Consider the following 23,929-nt stretch of genomic DNA (forward strand, 5'->3'; position numbering starts at 1 on the left):
CTTCCTCTGCTCGGCAGGGCGTCGGAGCCGGCTGCCCCAGGCCGTGGTGTCAGGAGGCCGTCGCGGGGGCGAGCGCGATGGTGTGCTGCTTCCGTCGTCTTTCTCCTTTTGCCTGTTTTTGAATATTGCAAGCATTTTTGATGATGATGATTTAAAAAAAACACTTTAAAATATTTTGTATTGATTTATTTATTTATTATTGCTAAACAAAACAAGAGAACAGTGAATTTGTACAATCAATGGTTCTCTTGCAGAGTCGTATCAGTCCCTAATACAACGTTTCCGTATGTAAGTTAATGCTGCTCGCTCTTGGGGCTGCTTAGACTGCCCATGGAGCTGAGAAGTGAAGTCCAACGGGAAGGGATCTTCAACGGGAGCAACCACTGGGCGCCTGCCAGCGCCCTGCACGTACTTCGTGCTCAGACTGGAAGTATTGCTAAAAGCTGGGCTTCTCCTTACGTAGCAGGACTTCTGTAACACCTGTGACAAGGTGCTAGTTATTCTGTGGCTGCGTGGTTGTAGCTTTGGTTGACGTTGTCCTTCCCATCCTAGTTCTTGAGCTCCTATGCTATTTTTTGAGGGTTGGCAGTCCACTTTTTTTTTATTCCTCCCTCAAAAGGTGGCAAAGAGTTGGAGGTTATGGTATGTCTGTTTTCGTTGAGCAATAGCATACTATTCCATGCAAGATTTTTATCTCAAGTGTTTTTGTTTGATATGTCTGTGATAGCAGGTTGAGTCTTCTTTCTAAGTCCTGACAGCAAGATTTGCATTGCATAACATGAAAACTGTGATTTTGCTCTCTGACACTTAAAATATATTTAGTTATGCTGTCCGGACTCCTCTGGTAGTAAATCTGATTATAGCCTGAACTGTCTGGACATAAGAACAGACTAAGATCTTTATTTCTGTGGCCTGTTGAAGGTAAGTACCCACAAGTCTTTCTGGCCTTGGGGGACACCTTCCTGGTGGCATCAAGCCCTTCCTGGGGACTTGCCTGAGTAATGAGGAGGTTCCTGTCTTTGTGGTTTGAGCCCACGATTCTCTTCCTCCTATTATTTTGCAAAAGGAAAGATATATTTTCTCATTTTTTCCTTCTTCTAAATGATGTTTTCTTCAGCCCTTTATTTACCTTTAATCTGCAAACTTGGGCCTCACCTTGTGCTCTCCTTTCAAACTGAATTCAAGCGGCAAAGTGATGTTTCTCAGCTGACAATTAAACTAAACATTAATTTCAGATAAATTTTAAGGTTTTAGGTTAATAAGGTTATCAAATAAAATATACATATGTGTGTGTGCAGGTATGTGTGTATATACAAGTATGTTTGTACATATATATTTGCCCAGCTTTTAGTCCATCCTCCTTCCTCTCTTCTTTCTGCCAAATCAGTTTAGTCCCAGGCGGGTGCTGGGCCCCCTTTCCCCTTCCCTTCTTCGCAATATTCAGCAGTTTCTCGTCTTGGTGCCCTCTTGGCTTACAACAGAAACTGCTGTAAAATGTTACCTTCCCTTCAGAAGCATCCACAATTTTACCTAGCAAATTTCAGGTGAGAAGAAAAAGTCAGAACAAAAATACTTGAGTTTTTATCTTGCGTGAAATAGTATGCTATTGCTCAAATCTGCTCTACTTAATAACGGATCTTCAGATCTTTTTGACAGTTATAATAAAAATGCTCGTTGGAGGAGTTAAAACAATAATAATCTCATTAACGTTGTTCCTAGTTGCCAGTGCAATGAGGAGGTATTTCACATCACTGTAAAGTAAGAACGTGCCATCCTGCTTTTTCAAAGTACACAACAGAAATACACGTTGAACTATTTTTTTGTGTGCGTTAGGGTTTTGCGGCTTTGTCTAATACGCAGCCTGTGCCACCCCTGGAGCTGCGCTTGTGCTGAATAACCCTTTCAGCCTTGGATTCCATTAAAGCCTTCCGTTTCCATTATCAATCGTCTCCTTTTCTAACTCCGAATTTAATCTTCGTTCTGCTGTCTTCCCTGGTTTTTTATTGCTGCGCACGTTTTCCATGCTGACTAAGATCATTATTTTAATGAAAGAAGACTTTTTCTGTGATGTCGGAGCGGAGTGCTGTTGAAGGGAAGGAGACGCTCCAGTACGAAGACTTTGCTGCAGTTTGTGGTTTTTGTTTATGTGTGTTTGTGCATTCTGCCTTTTCATATTTGTTTTCATCTTTGGGCAGCTGACTTTAGGAAAAAGAAAAATGCTTTGTTTTTTGCTTTGATAGCTACCCTTTACTTAATTGTATGTAGTAAGGTGATAATATACATCCATTTTTGCATTACGAGAAACTACGTAATTCCCTCCGAACGGCTCTGGGGACTTCCTGGGCCACAGCAGCCACTGAGTTTGGGGGACAGTTCCCGCACTGGTTGTGGTGCCTGGTGGCTGGACGTTGCGGTAGGAAGCTGCAATGCGCTGGGCCGCTGCGGAGCGGCGGCAGGTGCTCCCGGCGAGCATCCCTGCGGGCGCGAGGACCGGCTGAGTCCTGCGGAAGGGATCCTGGATGCCTTAAGCCGTTGCGAAGTTTGGTAGGAACATTCATGGGTAGCGTGCCGTTTATATGATGCTGTCAGGAAACAAGATTAATGTTTATTGTAGCTCAGTATGTTATTTTCAATATATGCGATAAGGAGAAGTAATTTTAACTAGAGAAGGAACAGACTCATTAAAAAGCGAAGCAAAGTGACCCTCTTTCCTTGCATCCCAGATGGCTCCTGACATCCGCGTTGGAAAGCTGCTCGGAGCCGGCCAGCAGCGCCGGGCCTCAACCTCAGCTAGATCCCACTCTGTGCTTAAACTCCTCAGTGTTATTTTACTCTATGTGCAATATCAAAATAGGATTGCCCTGTTTTCTCCAGTCTTTAATTCTTCCTGTCTTTTTCCCTATAGGGCAGTGGAAAATTGGGACAATTCATCTCTCTCCTTATTCCTTTTCAATTTAGATTTTTTGAGTTACTTCATTCTTCATATTCCTTGTTCTCCTCACCCTTACTTGGAGCTTTCCTTCTCTCACCTTTCACATTTATGAACGTCCCTCTTCCAGCTCCAAAGCAGTGTCATTAATCCGGTACCTCTCTTAACCTCACATGTATATATCTGTCTTTGTCTTTTCCTGCCACAACTGTACCCTTTCCTGCGGCTTTCCGAGACCCAATTTTTCTCCCGGTGTATAAACACTCCTTTCTCGCCTTCCAGAAGGATGGTGGTGTTCTGCCGTGCAATTGCTCCCTTGGGCTCAGCCCGTAAGCGGCTCTGCGAGATTGCCACTTGATAGACTTTTTATGTCTCTCCGCTGTGATTTTCCATTTTTCCCATCAGTAAGAAATTGTGAAAGCTGCAGTCTCTTGGGTCCGTTATTGATCAGCAGTTTTATATTCTCCTTTCTCCAGAAAAAAGAAGCATGGGGGGGGTTCTTTCTCTGTTTGTTCGTTCGGGACGGTAACTGTCTCTTTTTGCCTCTTGTAGATCCGGGTTTGCACAGGCAGCAGTTTTTCCTTCAGCGCCCGTCGAGCGTTGTGGCCGTGGAGGGGAAGGACGCCATTCTGGAGTGCTGCGTTTCCGGATCCCCCCATCCCACCTTCACGTGGCTGCGCGGAGACGAAGTGCTGCCCGTCAGGTACCCGCGCGGCCGGCGTCTCGGGCAGCGCGCGTCCCCGCGAGCGCGGCGGAGCCCGGCAAGGCGCTGGCCCTGCGTTTCCTGGAGGCCGTTGCGTTCCCCCCGGGTAATAACGAGCCTGGGCACCGCTTTTCCCTTGTTGGTCTGCTTCATCACTGCATAAACTCCGAGGGTGGAATTTGATCATAAATATCATCTGTTATGAGAGACTTTTAGGCTGACATTTAAAATGGAAGTGTAAAGTTATTAGCAGTAAAATCACAGCTGAGAATATTTATGGATAATTTATGATGTGTATTTTTTCTAGAAAGAGAGATACACCATCTTAACTTTCTCTGGACGTATGTTATTGATGTTTCAGGTCCAGAAAGTATTCATTACTGGCTGGCAGTAACTTACTCATATCTAATGTGACCGATGACGATTCGGGGACATACACTTGTGTTGTCACCTACAAAAATGAGAACAGCAGTGGCTCTGCAGAGCTGTCGGTGATGGGTGAGTAGAGGTTTCCATCAACTGCATCTGCTTTGCTTTTCCAAGAACACTTTTAATCGTTCCCTTTTCTACAGTGGCTTTATTTTCAAAACTCCAATTGCAAATTGTGCGGTTCCCTCCCTGCTTTGATCTGGTATCCGCACACGCGCAAGCCAAGTCCTGTAAATCTCTTAATACCTCCTACAGTGCCAGAGAGCTTTGCTGTTGCCAAACATCTTAGGGTATCAGATGCTAATTGTTACTGCAGTCTGAAAATGGTCCTTTCCTTTGTTTCTCGTTCCCGAGGCCTTGCTGCTGACGGTGGAACGGGCATCCCTTCGGTGCTCGCTGTCTGCTTGCTTACAGCTGCTTGCCAAAGGGGCCAGGCCTCCCCCTGGGATGCTCTGGTGGCGTTAGGGTCAGAGGAACGGGGCTCTTACTGAGACTGGGGGGGGGGGGGGGGTGTTTTTGTTTGTTTTTTTCCAGTGTCATCAGTAGTCAATATAGTAAGATCACCAAAATAATAAAAGTCAACGTAAATTCGCGGAAGCGCCCGCTCGGCAGCGGTGCTCGGAGCGCTCCCGTTCTTCGCGTCCTCGTGAAAAAGAGCACTGCTGACAGACAGTGCTTTCGCAGGTGTCTTAGGTTGCACACTCCTTCCTCGTGTCACATATTAATGGGATCAGAAATATGTTAAAATCTGAGAGCTGCCTTTTTTTCTGTAGTTAAATCATTGAACAATAGCAAATTACATTAGTGTTATTCAGTAAGATCTAAAGAACTGCATAGTTACTACTTAGTCAAACAATAGCATATTTCAGTGTGCTGTTCATTTTGCATTCTGACTTTAAAGCTTATGCATAAAAAATACTTTTGTTAGTGAATAGAGCCTTAATTTGGATTATAGGATATTCAGTGCTTGTATAACAATATCCTTTTATCAAGCCATAATAAAATATAATTATAACTCATGATGAAAGCTTTGGTTCTATTTCTTTAGGTGCATTGATGTAATACATTGTTTTACTGGGTAAAAATAAAAATGTGGCTTTACAATTGGAAAAGTTCACTTCATTTGTCATGAAATTGTTTTCATTGTAATGAATCAAATATTGAAATGGAAGTTAAGCTCTTGAGTAGTATGTTTTATTTGTCTTACTGAAAGGTGTTGATTTAAAGTCTAGAGTGCCGTGGGTGACTAATTGTTGATTGAGAAGTAGCGACAAATTACATTAATATTCTTCCCCTGATTGTAATATCTCTTGGTATGAGCAACTGTGGCTGGAGGATCACTGCAGAGATTATCACACAGGTCGCTTCTGACCAAACAGGTCCCATGAAGATCAATAGGAGTTTTGCATCTAAGTCCTTTACCTGCCTTTTGAAATTTTGATTCCATACCTTCCTTCAGGCTATGATGTGCCTAGCTATAGCTCTGTTGTGCTCTTTTCTGCAGGTGCATTGTGTAGAAGCTACAGGTGTGTACATTTTCCTGTATTCTGAGTGTGTGTGTGTGATGATGGTAGGATGCCACAGCTGTAAGGATGAATATAAAACGATGAAAATCTTTCCATTCGTTCTCCTGCTCTTAGTGTTAAGAACAAAGCTAGAACTGCGCAAAGGTGGAACCAGCACCCCGCGTTCCCGCAAACCAGCACCCCGTGCACGTAACCTGGGCTTGTGCTACGGAGAGCGGGCAGACGCCGATGAAGGTTGTGGGTCTCTTTAGCCGAGTTTCTGCTCACGTATGCTAATGAGGGATTTACAGATAGAAGAAAATTTTGGATATGCAACTTAGCCACAAAATTTATGTAGATTTTCTTACTTTCCTGGGTAGATTGTTCATTGGCAATGCTTATGTGCACATGTTTCATTGTTTGTGTTAGGTACAGAAATTGTTCGCAGAATTCAGAAGATGTTTCATGAGTAAAGCTCAACAGATGATGACAGAAATGGTCTGATAGCTTGTTCCTCAGTAAGGTACCAAGGTGTCTAACTCGCTCAATCTGTTTATTTGCTGACTCCATTCTTACCAGAAGGAAATGCTTAAATGTGCTGAAACTTCACATTTAATCATTCTATCTTATGAACCAAATAATTAGTTGTTTAATTTATTTCCCTTTTGTAAGTTACAAATGAATATATGTAAATACGTCCGCATGTTTCCATAGCGTTAATCTGGTTAATAGAGTAAATTGCTGCTCAGTGTTTTGTTGCAAGACTTGCATTGATTAACATAATTCTTTGATTGTTAATGTATTTGCATACAGTTTGAGTGAAAAAACTCTAAGAAGGTCAATAATTCTCTTCTGAAGTCTATGTGAGTGGACAACATGAGATCAAAGCTAGTCATATCACATGGTGGCAGGATGCTTTTGATGTTTTAAGTAATGAAGCTATTTGCAAGAAACTGAATGTGTTTCACTATGGAGTTGCGATTAGCTCTTTTAAAGAGCTAAAAATAATCACTTGTATAGTGGATGTAAGTCTAAAATTGCAGGAGATGAATGAATTTGCAAGAAGAAATAGTGTATTTTGCTATTTTTTGGTTTCATACTTAGTCTTTTGGCAATATTTTAGATACTGCTCCTTGTGTAATGAAAGTTAAAAGATACAGTGCAGATTATATAGTTGCTATTAAAGGGCTTAATTTGAATAATATTTGAAAATGTTTAGATATGTTAACCAGTATAAATTACAATTTCTTTCTACATATTTTCTAGCTTTCAGAAGCTTGTTTTTCATTTGGGCCTATTGCTCATTGGAGGGTTTTTGATACAGCTTTTTGTTTACATTTTTTAAGCATGGCTGAAAGTCTGCCTAGTTGGTTTTAAGAAAGAAACCTCCCTAGCCCGACTCATTTAATGTTTCCTAAATGACATAAATCCATTTGGAAGTTTTCTGTGCCGTGTAGCTGTGTGTGGGATCCCAGTGGTTGCAGCCCAGTTTGGTGGGGTAAGTGTCTGGGTTTTCAGATCCTAGTGAAGAGCCAGGGCCTAGTTCTCAAAGCCATTTTTCCATAGCTGTTCATAACTGAGCCAGTGGCCGTTCTGAACTGCCGCTGTTTGTCGTTCCTTTGCTTCCCGCTTTGCGTTTGGATTGCTCCTTAGCTCTGCCCGAGACCCAGCTGCCATTCTGGTGCTGCTGATGTAGTAGAGGAAGAATATCTGCGCTGCTGAGCTTGGGAGTTTGGTCAACTATTCTTTGCAGATTTTTAGCATTACAGTAGCAATGTCTTTGAATCACGTAAGTGTTTGGAGACAAGTCACTGCCTAGACTAAGAGAAAGTAGTAGCAAAAGGAAAAAAAAAAAAGATCTGAAAGATAGTGTTTGCAAAAAAAATATTTTTCTTGACTGCTACAGAGCGTTCATATACGTAAGCTACAAACAACTTTTTTAAAAAAAAAAATGCTTCCAAATTGCAGCTATGTACACAAGTGCCTTTTACTAGGAAGTTTTTAATATGAAGCATTTTTAGTACTAGTTGTGTTTGCCATTGCAGAAGAAAACTATATCCAAGATAAGGCTGCTGCCATGTGAGAGAAGTAGTTTATAAAATCACCTAAGTCATTTTGACAGGAATGAAGAACAGCAAGCACTGTACATCTTGGTCGAGCCCATTTTTCTTGTTCTAGTTCTAGCTCTGCTGCATAAATGCCGGTAGTGAAGCGGTGGTTCGGAGGTCAGCCGGGTCAAGGAGGCATGGGTCGCCTTCCTTGGGGGGATCAGCTCCGCAGCAAGCAGTAGTAAGAGGGAAGCGTGCATCAACGTAACACTGTTTGGCAGAGCTAGCAACGCCAGCGTGAAAAATGATAAGCCTTCTATATTTTCTTCTGCGTGTACAGCTTAAGCTAATCTGGTGCAAGTGCACAAAATCCTGGAATATTTATAGAAGAGGTTATAGTCTATTACTATTATTAAAAATCAAGTCAGTGATGTGTTTTATTGCTGTATATCAATATATGTAATATATATACATATATACGAATACCAGCCTTGCTTGGTAGCCTGACCCAAAAATATTAAAACCAAGTATTTAAATTGGGAAGAGGCTTTTTGCATTGTGTTTGTGGGATGTGGGATAGGCAGCCCACATTCAGCGAAGCCCCAGAGCTGGGCACAGCAGAGGAGTCGCAGTGGCTGGAGGCGTTGGCAGTATTGGGTTTACCTGCTCAAAAGCAACCCATCTTTTTCAGATGAAGGTGCTGGGCTGGATGGAGCCATAACTCTTTCCATGTTCACTCCCTCTTATTTAGAGAATTTTTAAAAATGCATTGCATAATCAATAGAGGTTAATGGCTTCCCAGGAGCAGTTATTCTCTACCTAGGAAAAATAGTTTTGGACGATATTTGAAATGAGTGTTACGTGATTGAAGCTGAAATGCTGCCTTTGAAAATCATTTCTTCACTGTTGCCTTGTGTAAGAGGGAGCGTGGTATGTTCACGCAGTGTTAATACAGATATGAGTACTAAGCCTGTTACTGGGAAAATGATGTTATTAAGGGTACCCTGTAGCTAACCTCAGTGTTAATTCCTCTGTCCGAGGGTTTTGTTTAATTAGGAAACTAAAAATCACCGTTCCTGCGTGACACGGAGTAGCAGCTCTGTACAACCCCCTGGCGGAAAGGGTGGCCCCTTGGCAGTGAGGGGTCTCCGGCGTGCACAGCGAACTGCGCGACGCCGAGTAACGCCGCGAGTTTTCTTGGGTACAGCGGTCGCTGGCAGGTTCTTGGTGCAAGTGTCTCCAGGTTTCTCCCCCTCAGGTTTGTTCTGCCTTTTGTAGTGGTGCAGGTGAACAGAGGAGAACACGAGTGCGGCAACTGTTTTGACTGATGGCAGGGAAAAGGAGCTGTACTTGCTGAGACTGATGTGTGAAGAGTGTTTTATTAACAGAGAAGTCGAGGATGGGGGTACCAGAGAGCATGTGCATCAGGCGGTGCCTGGCGTCGCCGCGGTCGTGCAGAGTCAGCGCAGGCATTGGTTCGTGCAGGAGACTCTACAGTTTTCCTTTTACATGTGAACGCGCTAGAGGTTCTGATGGATTTTTTTTTTTAACCGTAAACTACATAAAATAATGAAACTATTTTGGAGTTTGTGGGGTTTTGTCTGTCTTTTTTTAATGATATTATATTATTCTGTGGAATTAACTGTCAGAGGCTAACATTGACATCAACAGCTTTGTAGAATTCGGCATATTTTGGGGGATAATGAGAATGTTTGACAATATAGGAACTAGGATTTAAGCAGTCGCTGTGTGTGTGTGTTTGCACACGTGTGCATGCATGTATAAATACACATACAGGTGTATGTGTGTATGAACTTCAAGGTTGCTTTAATACAGTGTGTGTGGAGTAAGAAAACATGTACTCGTTGGGTGTTGGGAATAAGCACGTGCTCTGCGTAGGTGGTTCTGTAGCTGTCGTCACCACGCGTCCCCCAGCTTCTGCTGATGCTGCGGGTCCTGGCTGGTCCTGGGGCGAGCCTGGCGCGGGCCCGGCAGCCGTCTGGCCACCGAGCGCTCCCGCCTGACCTTCTTCAGTTCGGTGCATTGATGTACTTGAGTTGTAGAGCGGTTTGAAGAATGTATTTTCAGTGATTTTTTTGCTTTGAAAGAAAAAGCAACTGCAGAACAGTCAGCTAATTTGTATTGCCTTGGGATGGGAGCTGAGAGCCTCATCCAGACCTGCCCGGAAGCGTAGTCCTTGTCGCAGCATCTTGAGTATCAAATACTTACTGAGCACACGGCGCTTGTAAGAAGCACTTGAGTAAGACTCAGATGTTGCCAATTTCTGCTAATATTGGTGTTTATATCAGCCGTATTAAAAATAAATATACCTAATAAGCGCAGCGATGCTAACGCTCGCTTGGCTGATCACAGGAAAATTGCCATGACTGGGTACGAGCTGCAGGTTTGTGTTGAGGGGACAGATATTCCTGCAAAACTCCCTTTGAACGCCCAGGAGAAGGCACCGTGTTAAGTGTCTGGCGTCCGTGTGGTTCGAGCTCGGAGTACTCGCGTGGAGGGTCTGCCTGTGGCGGCTTCTGCGATGGCTCTTGCAGCGGGGCCTGAGGCTCTGCCAGGCTTTGCGGGCAGTTTCTGGAGGTTTCTGCTTGCTCGTGGGCCCAGCTGTTGCGTGGGGTTTGGAGAAGCGCCCTGGCGACTCTGACCACCGGCAGCCCGGAGCCGTGCAACTGCGGCCGGAGCTGTGCGACGGGGGCCGAGGGCTGCTAGGGAATCCCTGGCATCCAGGGTGTTTTTACGTGTCCCGCCGGCATGCGTTTCCCTTAAAATGGAGCAGCGCCGAAGGTTTCCGAGTGGTGTGGATATGTTAAGGTGGAAGTGGAGGATCTGGGTCTTTTGCATTAGAAGCAATGGGAAAAGCTCAGCTTTGGCGATAGGGCTGAGCCATACGCGGTATCAGGAGACATACAGCTTTTGTCTCGCCGACTTCTGAAGTGTATTGGCATGCATTTGACCTGGGAGTGCTGGTGGATGACAAGATGATGATGAGGCAGCGATGTGCCCTTGTGGCCAAGAACGCCAGTGGTCTCCTGGGGTGCATTAGGAAGAGTGTTGCCAGCAGGTCGAGGGAAGTGATCCTGCTCCTCTCCTCAGCCCTGGGGAGGCCTCGAGTACTGTGTCCGGTTCTGGGCTCCGGCTCTGAGCTGGAAAGAGAGACATGGAGCTACTGGAGAGACTCCAGCGTAGGGCTACAAAGATGATCAGAGGGCTGGAGCACCTGCCCTATGAGGAACGGCTGCGAGAGCTGGGCCTCTTCAGCCTGGGGAAGGGAAGGCTGAGGGGGGATCTGATCAATGTGCATAAGTACCTGACGGGAGGGTGTCAAGGGGACGGGGACAAACTCTTTTCGGTTGTCCCGTGTGACAGGACAAGAGGCAATGGGCAGAAATTGAAGCACAGGAAGTTCCGCCTGACCGCGAGGGGGAATTTCTTCCCTGTGAGAGTGACGGAGCGCTGGCACGGGTTGCCCAGAGAGGCTGTGGAGTCTCCTTGTCTGGAAATCTTCAAGGCCTGCCTGGATGCAACCCTGTCTACCATGCTCTAGGTGACCCTGACTGAGGGGGGAGTTTGGACTAGATGATCTCCAGAGGTCCCTTCCAACCTTACTGATTCTGCGATGCTCTGAATCTATGCCAAAAAGTTCATTTTTCTTTGGAAATTCCATGTTTTTTCAGAAGTGCTAACATGATTTAAAAACTTAATTAAAGCGTAATACCTGTTATTACATTGCAGTTTTTATATTTAAATGTGAATTAACCTTTTTTGTCTCCTGAGCAACGCACAAGGAAAGACAGAGCACGATGAAAGGCAGAACCAGCTTGTAGGTACTTTTGCTGTAAAGCTACAAAGCAGTGGCATTATCTGTTTTATAATTAGACTTTTTTAAGAGTGCAGTTATAGGTACAACACACAGCATCTTTGAGCTCTGTAAAGCTTATTTCCAATAAGGAGAGCATACTGTATACATTCCAAAAGATGACAAGCAAGGAAGGCGCAAAATGAAATTAGTCTCCCCATATTGCTGGCTGAACTAGGGAAATAAAAACAACAGATGTCTATGTACACTTTCAAAAGCTTGTTGAAAAAAAAAAAGTGCAGAAGCTTTTTTCTTTGTCTTTTCTTTCTTTTTTTTTTCTTAACACTAAATTAACTTGAGTGTTTTAAACAGAAAACTTCCTCAGATAGGAGAAGCCCAGGACTTAGCATGCCCTTCGGTTGTTCAGCTCTCCCTGTTGAGGCTGTTTCTTTGGCTCAGTGGAAAGAGCTGGGTTATTTCTGAGTAAGGTCTTTTATCTTGTGTCCCATAAATCCTGACCCACGTGTGGATGGGCTCTAACGGAGGAGGTGAGTCCTCTGCCCTTGGAGTGGTTTGCGCTGTGATTCCAGAGCTCTCCAGGGTGCTTTCTGCAGTTCTGGCTTAAATTAAATTCTTAATTAAATTTTTTAAAAAGTGTATTTTTAAATTAGAAATAATAATAAAAAGTTTTGCGTCTGTGTGCGTATTACAGCTTTTTTCAGAGCTTGCAGGCGCATGTGTGTACCTTTTCAGAGCAGGTGATATGGACAGCTACCAGGCATGGTCTAGTGAGAACCCATCCCACCGCAGGGCAGCGGAGCGCCTGGTTGCTTCGGGTCCCAGCATGATCTTCGTGATCTCTTTTACCAGCAGCAGCAGCGTAGGTTTGGTGACGGAGGAGAGCCGCTGTTCTGTAACGCAGCGTCCCGCAGGCCGCAGCGAAGCCGGGGGTGGCGGGTGTTCCTGCTGCTCCGCGGGCTCCCCGTCCCCAGCCCGGCGCGAGCGGCGGTGCCCGCCAGCCCTTCCCCCTTCCCTTCGGGTTGGTTCGGCGCGAGCAGGGTTATGGGCCGGCGGCTTGCTGGATGCCTGCGGGACTCCTAAAGGGGCCAGGTGCTGAGCTCCGCTCACTTATGCAGGAGCTACTGCAGAACTACATGTTTAATGCACATTCATGTAGCTGCCAAACTCCAGTTATTTAAAAAGGAGGCTGGAGAACACCTGTGACGGAGAAAGGTCTCTTAAGAGTAACAGTATATCAAGCTCTGTTCCCATGGCTTTTCCCAGCCTTTGCTGCTCTTCAGATTCCTTAAAGCATTTTGTGCCGGCTTCTCCGGTACGCTTGCAGCTTGCTAGGAAAGCATTTCCAGCTCGCAGTAGTGGCCGTCTGTTGAAATCCACCTGGGACTTTGAGACCGCTTAAATTCAGCGGGCAAAGTCTGTGTGTTCCTGTTGCGAGAGAGGCTCGCAAAAGTCCCGGAGAAAAAGGTCCCGATTAGTTTAAGTAGAAAATATTGAACAAAGCACAGAACAGGATCCCTACAAGCTGGCTGGGTTAATATGTACATTTATTAGCTTAGACAAACAGTTCCCTATGCCGGAGGAAACAGGGAACTCGATTTAGACCCTGGCTGCCTCATTGCTCATAGGAACTGCGCGAACAAGCCTGCGCCGAGCTCAGCGCGGTTGCTGAATGATTGCGCCTTTTGGAATAACAGGATTTCTTTTTCCAGGCTGCCCAAGGGAGGTATTCGAAATAAGTGCGAGTTCTTTATCATAAATGTATTTAGATGTATAGTTACACAGTTAACAGAAATCCGCCTTTGTTCCTGTGTAATGTTGTGTCTTGGTGCGAAGTCTGACTCTAACGTGCTGCTGACGTGGTGGTTTCCACCCGGGGATTACGTGCAGCCAGAGAACAGCAGTGTCACTCTAAATTAGCGTTAATTGCGGAGGTCGTGCAATGTCTGCTCTATAGATACACGGCTGCTTAAAACTTCTGAGAGACGCCAGCCTCGCGGAGCGGTGCCCCCGCAGGAGAGGGCTCTGGGGCGCTGCGTGCGAGCCCAGCCGCCTTCCCCGGGCAGCGGCTGCGCCTGTTCGAGGCCGTCGTGCTCCGTCGGCTGGGGAGTTTGCATTCGCGGGCTGCTGGAAATGGCAAAAACACATTCAGTCGAATCCAGGTTTTTCAATATGCAGCTTTTGTAACACGGTTAACTTTACTTGTGAAGGACTTACATGTCTGACACATTTTTTACTCTTTCCTAAGCCTTGTAGGCGTATTAGATATGCTCAGCATGGGGTTTGTGAGCAACTTTTTACTGCAATTTATCTAATTAAACCATAGCTGTAGACACCAGGCATGGCCATGAGTGTTTTAACCACCTTTTGTACATAAGGAAAGAAATCACAAAGCTGGATACCTTTTTATATGAAGGACAGAAAGCCTGAGTTATTTCCATCCCCATGAAAAGCAGTTGGGTAGTGTTAACTCTCCATTTACTACAGGAATTAAGGCATTCGCGGACTCTGGCGTACCTGTCGTGGCTCACCCAGCTTGTGTGCCAAGCGGAGTGTCACGTAGTGCTGTTGAGACGGGAACCTCCCAGGTTATCAGCTTTGTGCTGGTTGTTGTCTTCAAAAGATGAAAAAGAACCTGCGACTCTGGAACAGATTTTATTGAGCTATATTTTATGATGAGAGGGAAAATAGATCAGCAGGAAGCAGAATTTATCCCAGGGCTGTAAGCTGGAAGTTTGTTTTTCAGAAGAATCAGCTGGCTGGGGCAGGTGGAGGATTAGGTATTCAAGAGGCCTGGTACAGGATATCCAAGAAACAGAAGAAATACATCCTACAGATCCATAAAGGTAGCATTTTACACTGTCACACTAGACACATGATCATGTTTGTGATCTTATTTTCTGTTTTTTTTTTTTTTGTTTTGTTTTGGTTTTTTTTTTTTTTTTTTTTTTTGTGCTGTAGTAACAGGATGCTTTTTCATACCTGAGAATAACTGGAAGTCCCTGGAAAGAGAGATGAAGGGAAAATAATTGCTTATTTAAGGAAATTTGCTTGGAAGTGAATGTCTTAAAGGGAGGCAAGATGAATGCCATTTGGTGAGAAACGTTCGGAAGATTCTCCTGTCCCACCAGTCAAGTGATAAAGTCCTGGGTAGGTCCTGAAATGGTCTTTATCCCTGTCCAGAGTCCCTTCTGCTCTCTTCCGTGGATGATTTTCTTGCTCTTGCAGCTGTTCTAGCTGACACCATCTCTTTCCTAAATCAGCAATTTCTACTGTATGCCAAACCGGACCTTCGCTTTCCGGTTGACTGTCACAGGGACACAGTAGGTCTCTTGGGGCGTTTGCTTTCCCCCTGAGCTGCTCCTCCATGCTTCGTGCAGCTGGTCTTTCTGTGTGGCCCAAGCAGTAGATCTTGTGGTCGCCTGAAGCAGGGTAAATGGGCTTGGCCGAAAAGATATGAGTGCAGCGAACTCTGTGCTGAGCACTCAGAGGTTGCTCTGAGTTTAGTGGGGACCGCTGGAGTCCATGAAAACTATTAGTCAGACTTAGCAGAAGTTAGATGCAGTTCCTTCTCTATCGTACTGAAAATAAAATGCAGGCAAGCTCCCTACAGTCACAGTTGCTAAATTTCTGAGGTTTGGAAACTGGAATTGAAGTGTGTTAAATGCTGAAGTTCCTTAGGTTTTGGAAGCAGTTGAGCTTAATATCTTATCACAGGTGATTTCCTGGAGCTGTCTAAAGAGAAGCTTTTCATTTAGTCACTTTGGGGATTGGCTTGAACAAACCTGAAGAAAAATTTGCTTGAGGTCCTAAGTTAGGTGAGAGCTAAGCCTTAAAAATGAGCAAAAAGCTTGGTGTATTTTGGTCCTCTAAGAGCTTTGCAAAGTTGTGAATGAAATTACACACACTGATATTTTGGCAGCGATGATGGGGAAGAGAGTGCAATTTTTTTTCTTTCCTGAAAATTGACTTCCTTTATAGATTACTCTGGTGGTGAGATTTTGACTTGATTCTTTATTACAGGCATTTATTTGGGCCTATTCTAACCTAGTTTTATTTTGGTCTTTCTGGAACTATTTCAATGCATGACTGTACCGAAACCTCAAGTATGTTATTGCAGCTGTGCGGTGTTGAGATTCCTATGGATTTCTGGTTTGGGACAGACGGACTCGGGCCGTGGTGCTGTGATGACAGCCTACGTAGCTTTTTCTAGATCCTTTGGTAGGCGTCCAAAATAAGAGAAGAGGAAAAATAACAAAAATACTTCCTTCAAAGCATCGTCCTTATTTCCATGCAATTTGAGAAAGAAATAACAGAAAATTGAGATGGGGAGGAAGCCTTTTTGCAGATTTAGCCCTTGCCCTCTGCTCCTAATACATAAACATACAAAAAAAGGAAAAGTACAACGAAAATGGAAAATGCAGCTGTTCCTGGTGGTCCTGACCCGCTCTCGTCCCCTCTGCGAGGAGCGCGTGGCACTCCGGCAGGCGTTCGAGACCCTGCTGCGGGGGTCAGGCTGGTTTTAAACGTGGTTTTCAGCTGCCTTTTCCGCAGCAGCCTGGGAAAGGCTGCGCCGGGCGGCGAGGGCAGGCTCCCGGGGCGGCGGGAGCGCGCGAGACCGGGGGGCCCGGCCGAGCTCCAGGCGTTCCTCGTGCCCACGGCTGCAGCCTGGCCCCCCACGTAACGTCTCCAAGATAAGTGAGTCCGATAATTAAAGTTCTCATTTTGCCGTTCCCCGCGGGATTTGGCTCGGCGCGTTGTGCGTGGGCAGCGCTGTTCCGCAGCGCACGGTTCGCACGGGCTCGCAGCACGCTCAGTCGGGCTCTCGCTTGTGCAACCTTCATTCCTCGGTGCTCAACTTTGAGAAACAGCCTTTTATAAATTGCTTCTTGGGTTTAAAAAAAAGCGTTGGACTCGTTGCTGAGGGGAACGTAGGTCTCACAAAACAAGATTTGTTTGAAGTCTGGAAAGAATCATTTATTAATAGTTGTGTGATAAAATTATATTAATTTTGGTTGATACTTTTTTATTCTAGACATGGAAACATTGGAGGATGCAAGTTGGTCGACTAAGCATAGGAGCTAACTGGAGGCTATTTATTTTTCTCCACTGTCTTTACATACTGGAAAAGCGTATTGATTCTTGCTAAAATACTTCAAATACTTAGAGCAGGGAAAGTTTTCACATTGAATTATATGAAATTATACACTGCTCAGCAGCATTTTATCTTTTAAAATAGTGTGTTGTATATTTTTTCCAATAGCTTTTGCTCAGTTGGTTTGTCCTAGTCATCCTTTCCTTTTCTTTTTCCATTTCCTTTTAACGTTCCTACCGCTGGACCACTTGCCCGGATCTTCAGGCTTTAGTTCGCACCGACGTGCGGCGCGGAAGGTCGTTCTCAACGAGGCAGGCTGCAGCTCGAAAAGTCTCTTTTCAGCACCCTCTGCCTGGGTTATCTGTCCGCTGAGTGACCTCGGACCAGTCAGTGCTCCCTGCAGGTTCCTCCTGGAAAACCCAGCCTCCTTTGAGAGGTTTAGGACACAGCTGCGCTCACTCTGAGCGCGGCTGCTGCAGCAAGTCTTTTCCAGCAGTGCAGTTATGGGAGAAGCCCATCGCTTGCCGCCGTGGGCAGCAGACGCGTGAGGGGCTCGGGCAGCCGATCCTTGAGCCCCGAGCTGGAGCTAGGCGCTGCCCGGCTGCCCCGGGCGAAGCCCCGTGAGATGTCCTCCAAAGGAGGTGTTCAGGAAGGTGCTGCAGAGACGGCGGGGGAGGCCGGGGAGAGCAGAGTCCCGGCAGCAGCGAAGGATGGGACGGCAGGAGGAGGAGCGTGGCTGCCGTGCTGGGAATGGCGGGTGAGAGCTGTGGGCTGGAAATAGCTTTCATGTTCGCTTTTGGGTAAACGCTGAAGATTTTAATGATCATCGTGAATGAAAGAAATGACCCCCTTGGATAAGGGAGTTGCAGCTAAAATGTTCCATGCAGACTTTTTTTTTTTTATCCTTTGGAGCAGCAGTTCCTTCTCGTGGTGCTGAGCTCCTGCAGTGCGCCACGGCGTTGCCCCGGCCCTCCTCCTGCAAGAGCAGCACGCGCGGGTGTCTCGGGCTTCGGGCAGCTCCTGCCCCGGAGGCCGGCCGCCAGCGTTCGCGAGGAGCACCCCTCCTTGCTCGTGTCCTCTTCGAGGTTTGCAGGGGCAGACGGAAGCATTTTCCCACCGGAGAATTAGATGCGTGGGTTGCTGCGTGAGTCCCGCTTTGCTAAACGAGCAGGTAGTTTGTTACAACTTTTTTTTTTTTTTTTTTTAAAAAAAAAAGCAAGGATTTCTCTGGGAATATCTAGTACTAGTTTGATTCATACAGCTGATGCCAGAAGTAGGCGTTGCAGTGTGGTGTGTTTATGTCCTCTGTGTTGAAGAAGGAACATCTCTACGTCCTCATCTCGAAGACAGTGCTCAGTGCACTGCTCTGCCTAGAAGTGTTAATATTTAGAGGCAAATATACCTTTGTTCTCTTTAGGACCTAAGTTGGTAAGATCGTGTAGAATGGCTGTGACCTCTGAGTCAATATGACAAATTTTTGTTTGGTCTTCCAGTCTGTGTTTCTAAATGAGTTTGGCAGGCAGAGCTGGAGTGGAGACTTTCTTTCCTCTTTTCATCGCGTGAATTCCTTGTAGGATATTGCAGTTCAGCAAGGCTATATGGCGATAAATTTAGTGTGGTATGTTTTCATGCAGTGCTGTCAGTCAAAGCCAGCTGAAATTATTTCATCTCTTCAGTGACAGGGATTGTAGTTGAAATCAGAGCTTTAATTAAAAAAAAAAAAAAAAGACAAAATTATTTTTCCAGGAAAAAATACAAAATAAGGTTAAATGGCTTGCTTAAAAATACAAATTTTAAGCCAAGACTTGGAAAAATGAAATTAATATACCAAAACATTTAGGAAATTAAAAACGATTCACATCAGAAGGTGCATATATTTTGCATGCACAAAGTGCTTTTCTAGAAATATAAATTGATTTGCCTGCACCTTGTTGTGGCGTTTACAATAAGAGCAGCTCTTCAGTGCATAAATATGAAGAGTTTTGGTATTTTCTCAGTGGGAGAACTTGGAGTTTATTTCTTAAATTTACAGTTGCAACCGTAAGACCAATTCTCTTTCTTAAAAAAAAAGAAAAAAAAAAGAAAGAAAGAAAATAAAAAGAAAAAAAAAACAGTTTTGATACTAGTGGAGCAGAGAACGAGCGGGAATAAGGTTAGAACTAGCCGCTCCCCTCGCCCTGGAGCTTCGGCTCTGGTGCGATAGCGGGAGCAGGCTGTAGCGTAGCAGCGCAGGGTGCTCGCCGCTGGCCGGGCTTGCCGCCGAGCTGCCTCGCTGGCTGCGAAGGCTTCGTCGAGTCCCACGGGCCAGCACAAGTCGTGCTTGAAAAAAGAAAATCATCCCACAAGCGTTTTTAGGCCAGCCAGCTGGGTTTGGGAAAATAGCATGTTCTTAGTGCTAAACGTAGCCAGGGGCTGGGTTTTTTCATTCTTGTTTTTGTTTGTTTTGTTTTTATTCTGATTTTCTAGGAGGTTTTGTTTGTTTGGTATTTTTGTCCCAGGGACATTCTTGTATTCTTGCTAATCAAAGTTCTACTCGGAAAAAACAATTTTCTGTGTTAGTTTTGGTTTTCGGTGGAGCTAGTCCAGCCAGTTTTTTCCATGTCGTGTTTGCGCCATGATCTCCATTCAGACACTGTCCGTTTTTGATGGATTTTGTACCATTGTACCATGGATTTTTGTCCTTTTGTAACAGCTCCCTGCTCTGCTGCTCCACGCTGTCGCTTGAGGTCGTGGCTGCGTCTGGCTGGCTGAGCACCGCTGGGCAGCCCCGTGGCTGCAGAGCCCCCCAATTCCTTGCGACTTTGCAGCCATTCCTAGGGGGGCTTCTGCAGAGGGACACCTTGGCTGGCTTCTGAAAGCACAGGAGATGCTCCAAGGAAGTCGTCTGAGAGGGACCAAACACAACTCCAATCTCCACTGCGAGCAACAGGAGCCTTGTTTTATTAGACCTGCAAGGTTTGAGTCTTTACTTTCAGAAGAGAAGGGTAGAAACACTGATGGCTCACGTATGTGCGATAAGAAAACATTTGTGAGCACCTCTTGGACAAAAGCTCGAGTTCTTGTTCCAAGGAACTCAAAATCTAGCATAGTCTCATTTCCTGTTCTGCTGCTTTTCTGTGTTCCCTTTCTCCTTTGCACAACATCCTCTTTGCGTTTGCCTTTGGCCTTTTCTTTTTTTCTTTCCTTTTTTTTTTTTTTTTTTTTAAGTAGAAATGATATTTATTCAGTGTTTGTAGTTAAGTCTGCTTTGCGTCTTTGTTGTGCCACATTATCTTCAAATGCATCATTGAATACAATGTTGAATGTCTCTTTGGCTATATATCTTTTTTTATGTGGGGCAGCAGACTGTTAACTTTGCTCATCTGCATTCAAAACAAAATGAAAACGAGGAGGAAGAAGGAATAGTTCAGCCAAGGACAGAAGGATTAGCAAGCAGGGCGCTGCTAAACGCTTAGGCTCATATTCTGTTCATCCCTGTACTTCAGTCCTGTGACTCTTAACGGTATTTCACAGGACACTTCCTGTGCGTTCGTGGTGTCACTCAATGAGTAAATCGTGAAGAGCACGTCCAAAACGTCCTGGTTAGGAGGAGGAGAAGAGAGACCACCACTTTATCCCTCTGTGGCTTATGGACAAGGGCATGTTTTTTTTGCCTTCAGTGTGCTGATGGGGAAAGGGAAGATGCCTTTTTCTTTCATTTTGGAGAGCAGAAAGCAGAGCTGGTCCCTGCCTGTGGACTTTGGACCGCTGCTTGCTTTGGATAATAGGATGATGATTTTGGATTGTGGCTGGAGAAACTAGAAGAATGATTGCTATGCGTGGTGCCAAGGTGAAGGATATTGTGGCAAAGCCTGAGACTGATGTTTTCCTTACTCAGAAGCCAGCTGCCCAGCTGTGAGAAATACTGATTCTGGGGCCGCACTGAAAATTGGAACGTGGGAACCTGACGTTGTAGGCCAGTGACGCTTGGGCTTCTTTCCTTTGGGCGGATCTTCTGTTTTATGTAAAATTGTCTATTAAGTGGGGTGGAACCTGGACCTTCCTTGCTGATGTCCCAGCTCCCAGGCTGTGGTTTTTCTCTTACTGCACCAGTGAATTGGTATGTATTTCATGCAAAGTAGCACTTTTCTGGGTGGTGGAGATATTTCAGGATAGCCAACTTCAAGCACATGTGTGAGATGAGAATTTTTAGTTCATGTCCTGGTGCTAATGGAGTAAAACTTTGAATACACTTAACTTGCACGGTGCCAGTGCTACCTGCACAGTTTATTCAACGACTCTTGAATCGGTTTGGCATTCTGGTCCAGAAAAACTCGCGCCCGGGAGCTGCTCCGCTCCCGGCCATCACCGCGCACGCCGTCCGATACGAAGGGCGCTCTTTGGGAACACGCCAGCTGCGAGTTTGTGCCCGCTGCCCAGTGCACCTACTCTGCTGTCTGAACGTTTTCTTGTTATCAACAGGAGTAATTTCCCATAAAAGGGAGTGATTTGAAGAAGTCGGTTCTTACTTATTAGAGCAGTTCAGTATCCAAAGAGGTGGTGCGCCTACGTGTTTCACGAGCAAGCTCCTGGGTGGTTCTGCATTATTCTGCGCACTGAGAACATGGTGCATAAAGCCTTCAATAGTATCAAAGCATCAGCCGATTCTTAAGCAAAAACAAATTCCGCAAACCAATGTGGTTTTTTTTATTTATTTTATGTAAATAAGCACAGAAAAGTCGGGAGGAGCACTGTGGGTTTTCCTTTACGGCACAGTGTTTAGCCCTTTCACTCTTAACACCTGAGCAAATCATTACCACGCAATTGGGATGAATCAAGAAAAAAATGTTACTGTGTTTGAGTATGAAAAACTATACTTGAAAAGTTCATAAACCCTGTGTTTTTTTTTTTTTTTTTTAATGCTCCATCTTTGGCTCAAGGACTTCAGACTGTTACAAGAAAATTAAACCTAATTAGCAAGTCCTTAACCTTTAAAAAAAGATAATTACTTTTTTCTAAAATCATGCAAATAATTAATATGACATTCTAACATCAGTGTATTTACTAGACCTGAAAAACTACTTCTACAATAACAAGGCTATAGAAAAATTATTTTCTTTAGAGCGTTTTTTCACCACGCCTTTTTTTGAGCCTAAGAAATACTTGTGCTTTGAAGATTTTTTTTGTCCAGTGCCTCTCTCACCTTGGAAAGGGCCCTTGCCTTCGGTTCCCGCGGTAGGAGCCGCGTGGCGCTCGTGCAGGGCTGCGGGCCTGTGGCCCCCGGCCGCCGTCCTCCTCCGGCCGGTCGCGTGCTCCCGCTCTCTCCTGCTGGCCTGTTTTCTGCGGGGGGCTGCTCGTGCGTATAACGAAGCAAAGAGGAAAACGCCCTCTGGCCCCTGGGCTGCTCCAGAATAAGAAAAAGGAAGCGTTCGGAAGTCTTAAATTTTTCATCAGCAACAAGCTGCTGTGAAAATACCATTTCAATTAGGAAGTTGACCAAAATAAATTTTGTAGGTACCATGTTCATGTTCCAGTGTTTGGAAATAGCTTTCTGTATAAATCACGAGTAACAAATGACCTTTTGCAGCAGCTTGCTGGCTGTGGCAGCGTGCGGTGCTATCGAAATTACCAGGTGCAAGCATCAATCCTTTTTTTAATCAACAGAAATAATATTAGCAGAGGCTGGATGACCACCTGAAGGCCCAGGAAGGGAGGAGAGCGCGTTCCGGGCAGGGTGAGCGGGGTCTTGGCAGCATCTCGGTCGGTGCTTAGGGCAGCGTTTGGGGGCAGCGGTTACCCACCCAGGGCTGCCGTGTGCCCTCGCTGCAGCCTGGGGCCCGTTTCGCACCGGTCCCCTGAGACAGTTGCCCGTGTCTCGGGGGGCTTTGGACGTTTCAAGGGACGCTCGGTGCCTGTGCTTGGGCGCGCGGCTCTCGCCCCAAGCGGTTTCTCAGCGGAGTGACTCCCAAAGCATCGCTCGCTGCGCTGACCCGAAGGCGTAGACGTCCCGCTGCGGGAACCCCTCCTGCGCCGGGAGGCCGTGGGGACGCTGCGCCCACCGCCGCCGGCTTTCCCGAATGTGGTCGGATCTGCTGGGGTGACGCTGCAGCCCGTCCACCCGCGGATCTGGGCCCCCTCGCTGGCGCTGCCCGGCGGAAAGGAGCCCCGTTCCCGCCAGGCTTCTCCTCCTCGTCCCAGCCGCAAGCAGGGCACAAAATCACACAGTCTCGCTTCAGGTAAAGCATGTAAGGGCATCAAATATTCAGAGACTGAACGCAGCCCGAGTCTAACTACTGGTTTTAACCAGTGCATATGATTTATAGATAACTTTAGGTATTTTTAGATAAGGTAATAATTTTTCTATATGTTTGAGTTGCATGATTCCTTTTTTATATCTGCTAAATTTATTTGAACATGCAGCTGGCTAAAAACGTTTAAAATCAATGAATAAGTGACATGTTCACTTATCCTTTCTAACAGATAAGCTAAAGAGTGACCTGAGGACAAAAAAAAGGGTTCTGGAGAAATTCAATAATAATTTGTTAATGTAAATGCTTCAGTCCACTTCTGCATTGAAGACTGGGCTTTTCCAGCACCTAGATTCAAAGGTTCTTCCTAACTGTCAGGATTTTACATTAATGAAGAAACAAGTGTCAACACTATGTAAAATCTCAGATTCCCTTTAATCTGGGACTGACAGCGTAAGGATTTCAGACAGTTGTTTTGTTGAATCATTGTGTCCTCTTTATTTTTAAATTCTTAATGCTGGCAGTGACCGTTTTGCCATTATCTTCTCTAAGACGACAGATGAGCGTTAGTTCTGCCACGGAAGTGCTTCCCAGGCTGGGTGGGAGGAGATGCCAGGAGACGTCCCGGGGGGGTGGAGGTTGAAGGCATCACCTTGACTACGAGCCCTCTGTTTGCTCGAGGGTCATTTCAGAGCATCCTAGCTGCCAATCACGTTTCCAAATCGGCAGCTCTGGTTAGCTGGTGGCATGGCAGAACCAGTGATAGTTGGGGGGGGGGGGAAGGTTCAGATCAGTTTTGGCTTTTTTTCACCCTTCTGTTGATATTTGCCTGGGAAAAATCTGGTGAATAGCGGTAAAAGCTGTAGAGGTGACCAAAATTTTGGAGTGAGATCTGCAAGTACTAATTTCGCTATCTAGCAAGCAGTGCATGTCCAGCTGCAAACCATGTCTTATTCTCTGTGCAAATCTGAGAGTTAGAGAGGGGGTTAGGATGAAACATGCCTTTTTCAAATGCTCAGGAGGGGTAAAAGTCAGACCAGGATTGTGATTATTTCCACAGGGCATATTCTGTGCTTTAAAATGTGGTGATGTCGGTGTGTATTTTGATGCTTGCTTTGTATGATTTTTCCCAGGATGTATGCAAGCAGTTGCTCTGACTCT

At 45.5% G+C, this 23,929-nt stretch overlaps 1 protein-coding gene across 1 annotated transcript in view; it reads left to right on the plus strand.

The window, feature by feature from the left end:
* The window catches only part of DCC (DCC netrin 1 receptor), a 551,739-nt gene that overhangs the window by 269,589 nt on the left and 258,221 nt on the right, over window positions 1-23,929 (plus strand). Inside the window, exons 4-5 of the mRNA XM_062599476.1 lie at window positions 3,482-3,632; window positions 3,994-4,130. Coding sequence (XP_062455460.1) covers window positions 3,482-3,632; window positions 3,994-4,130 — 288 coding nt within the window. The remainder of the gene's footprint in view (window positions 1-3,481; window positions 3,633-3,993; window positions 4,131-23,929) is intronic.

Source organism: Rhea pennata, chromosome Z (assembly GCF_028389875.1).
Source record: "Rhea pennata isolate bPtePen1 chromosome Z, bPtePen1.pri, whole genome shotgun sequence".
In the NCBI taxonomy this organism is placed as follows: Eukaryota; Metazoa; Chordata; class Aves; order Rheiformes; family Rheidae; genus Rhea; species Rhea pennata.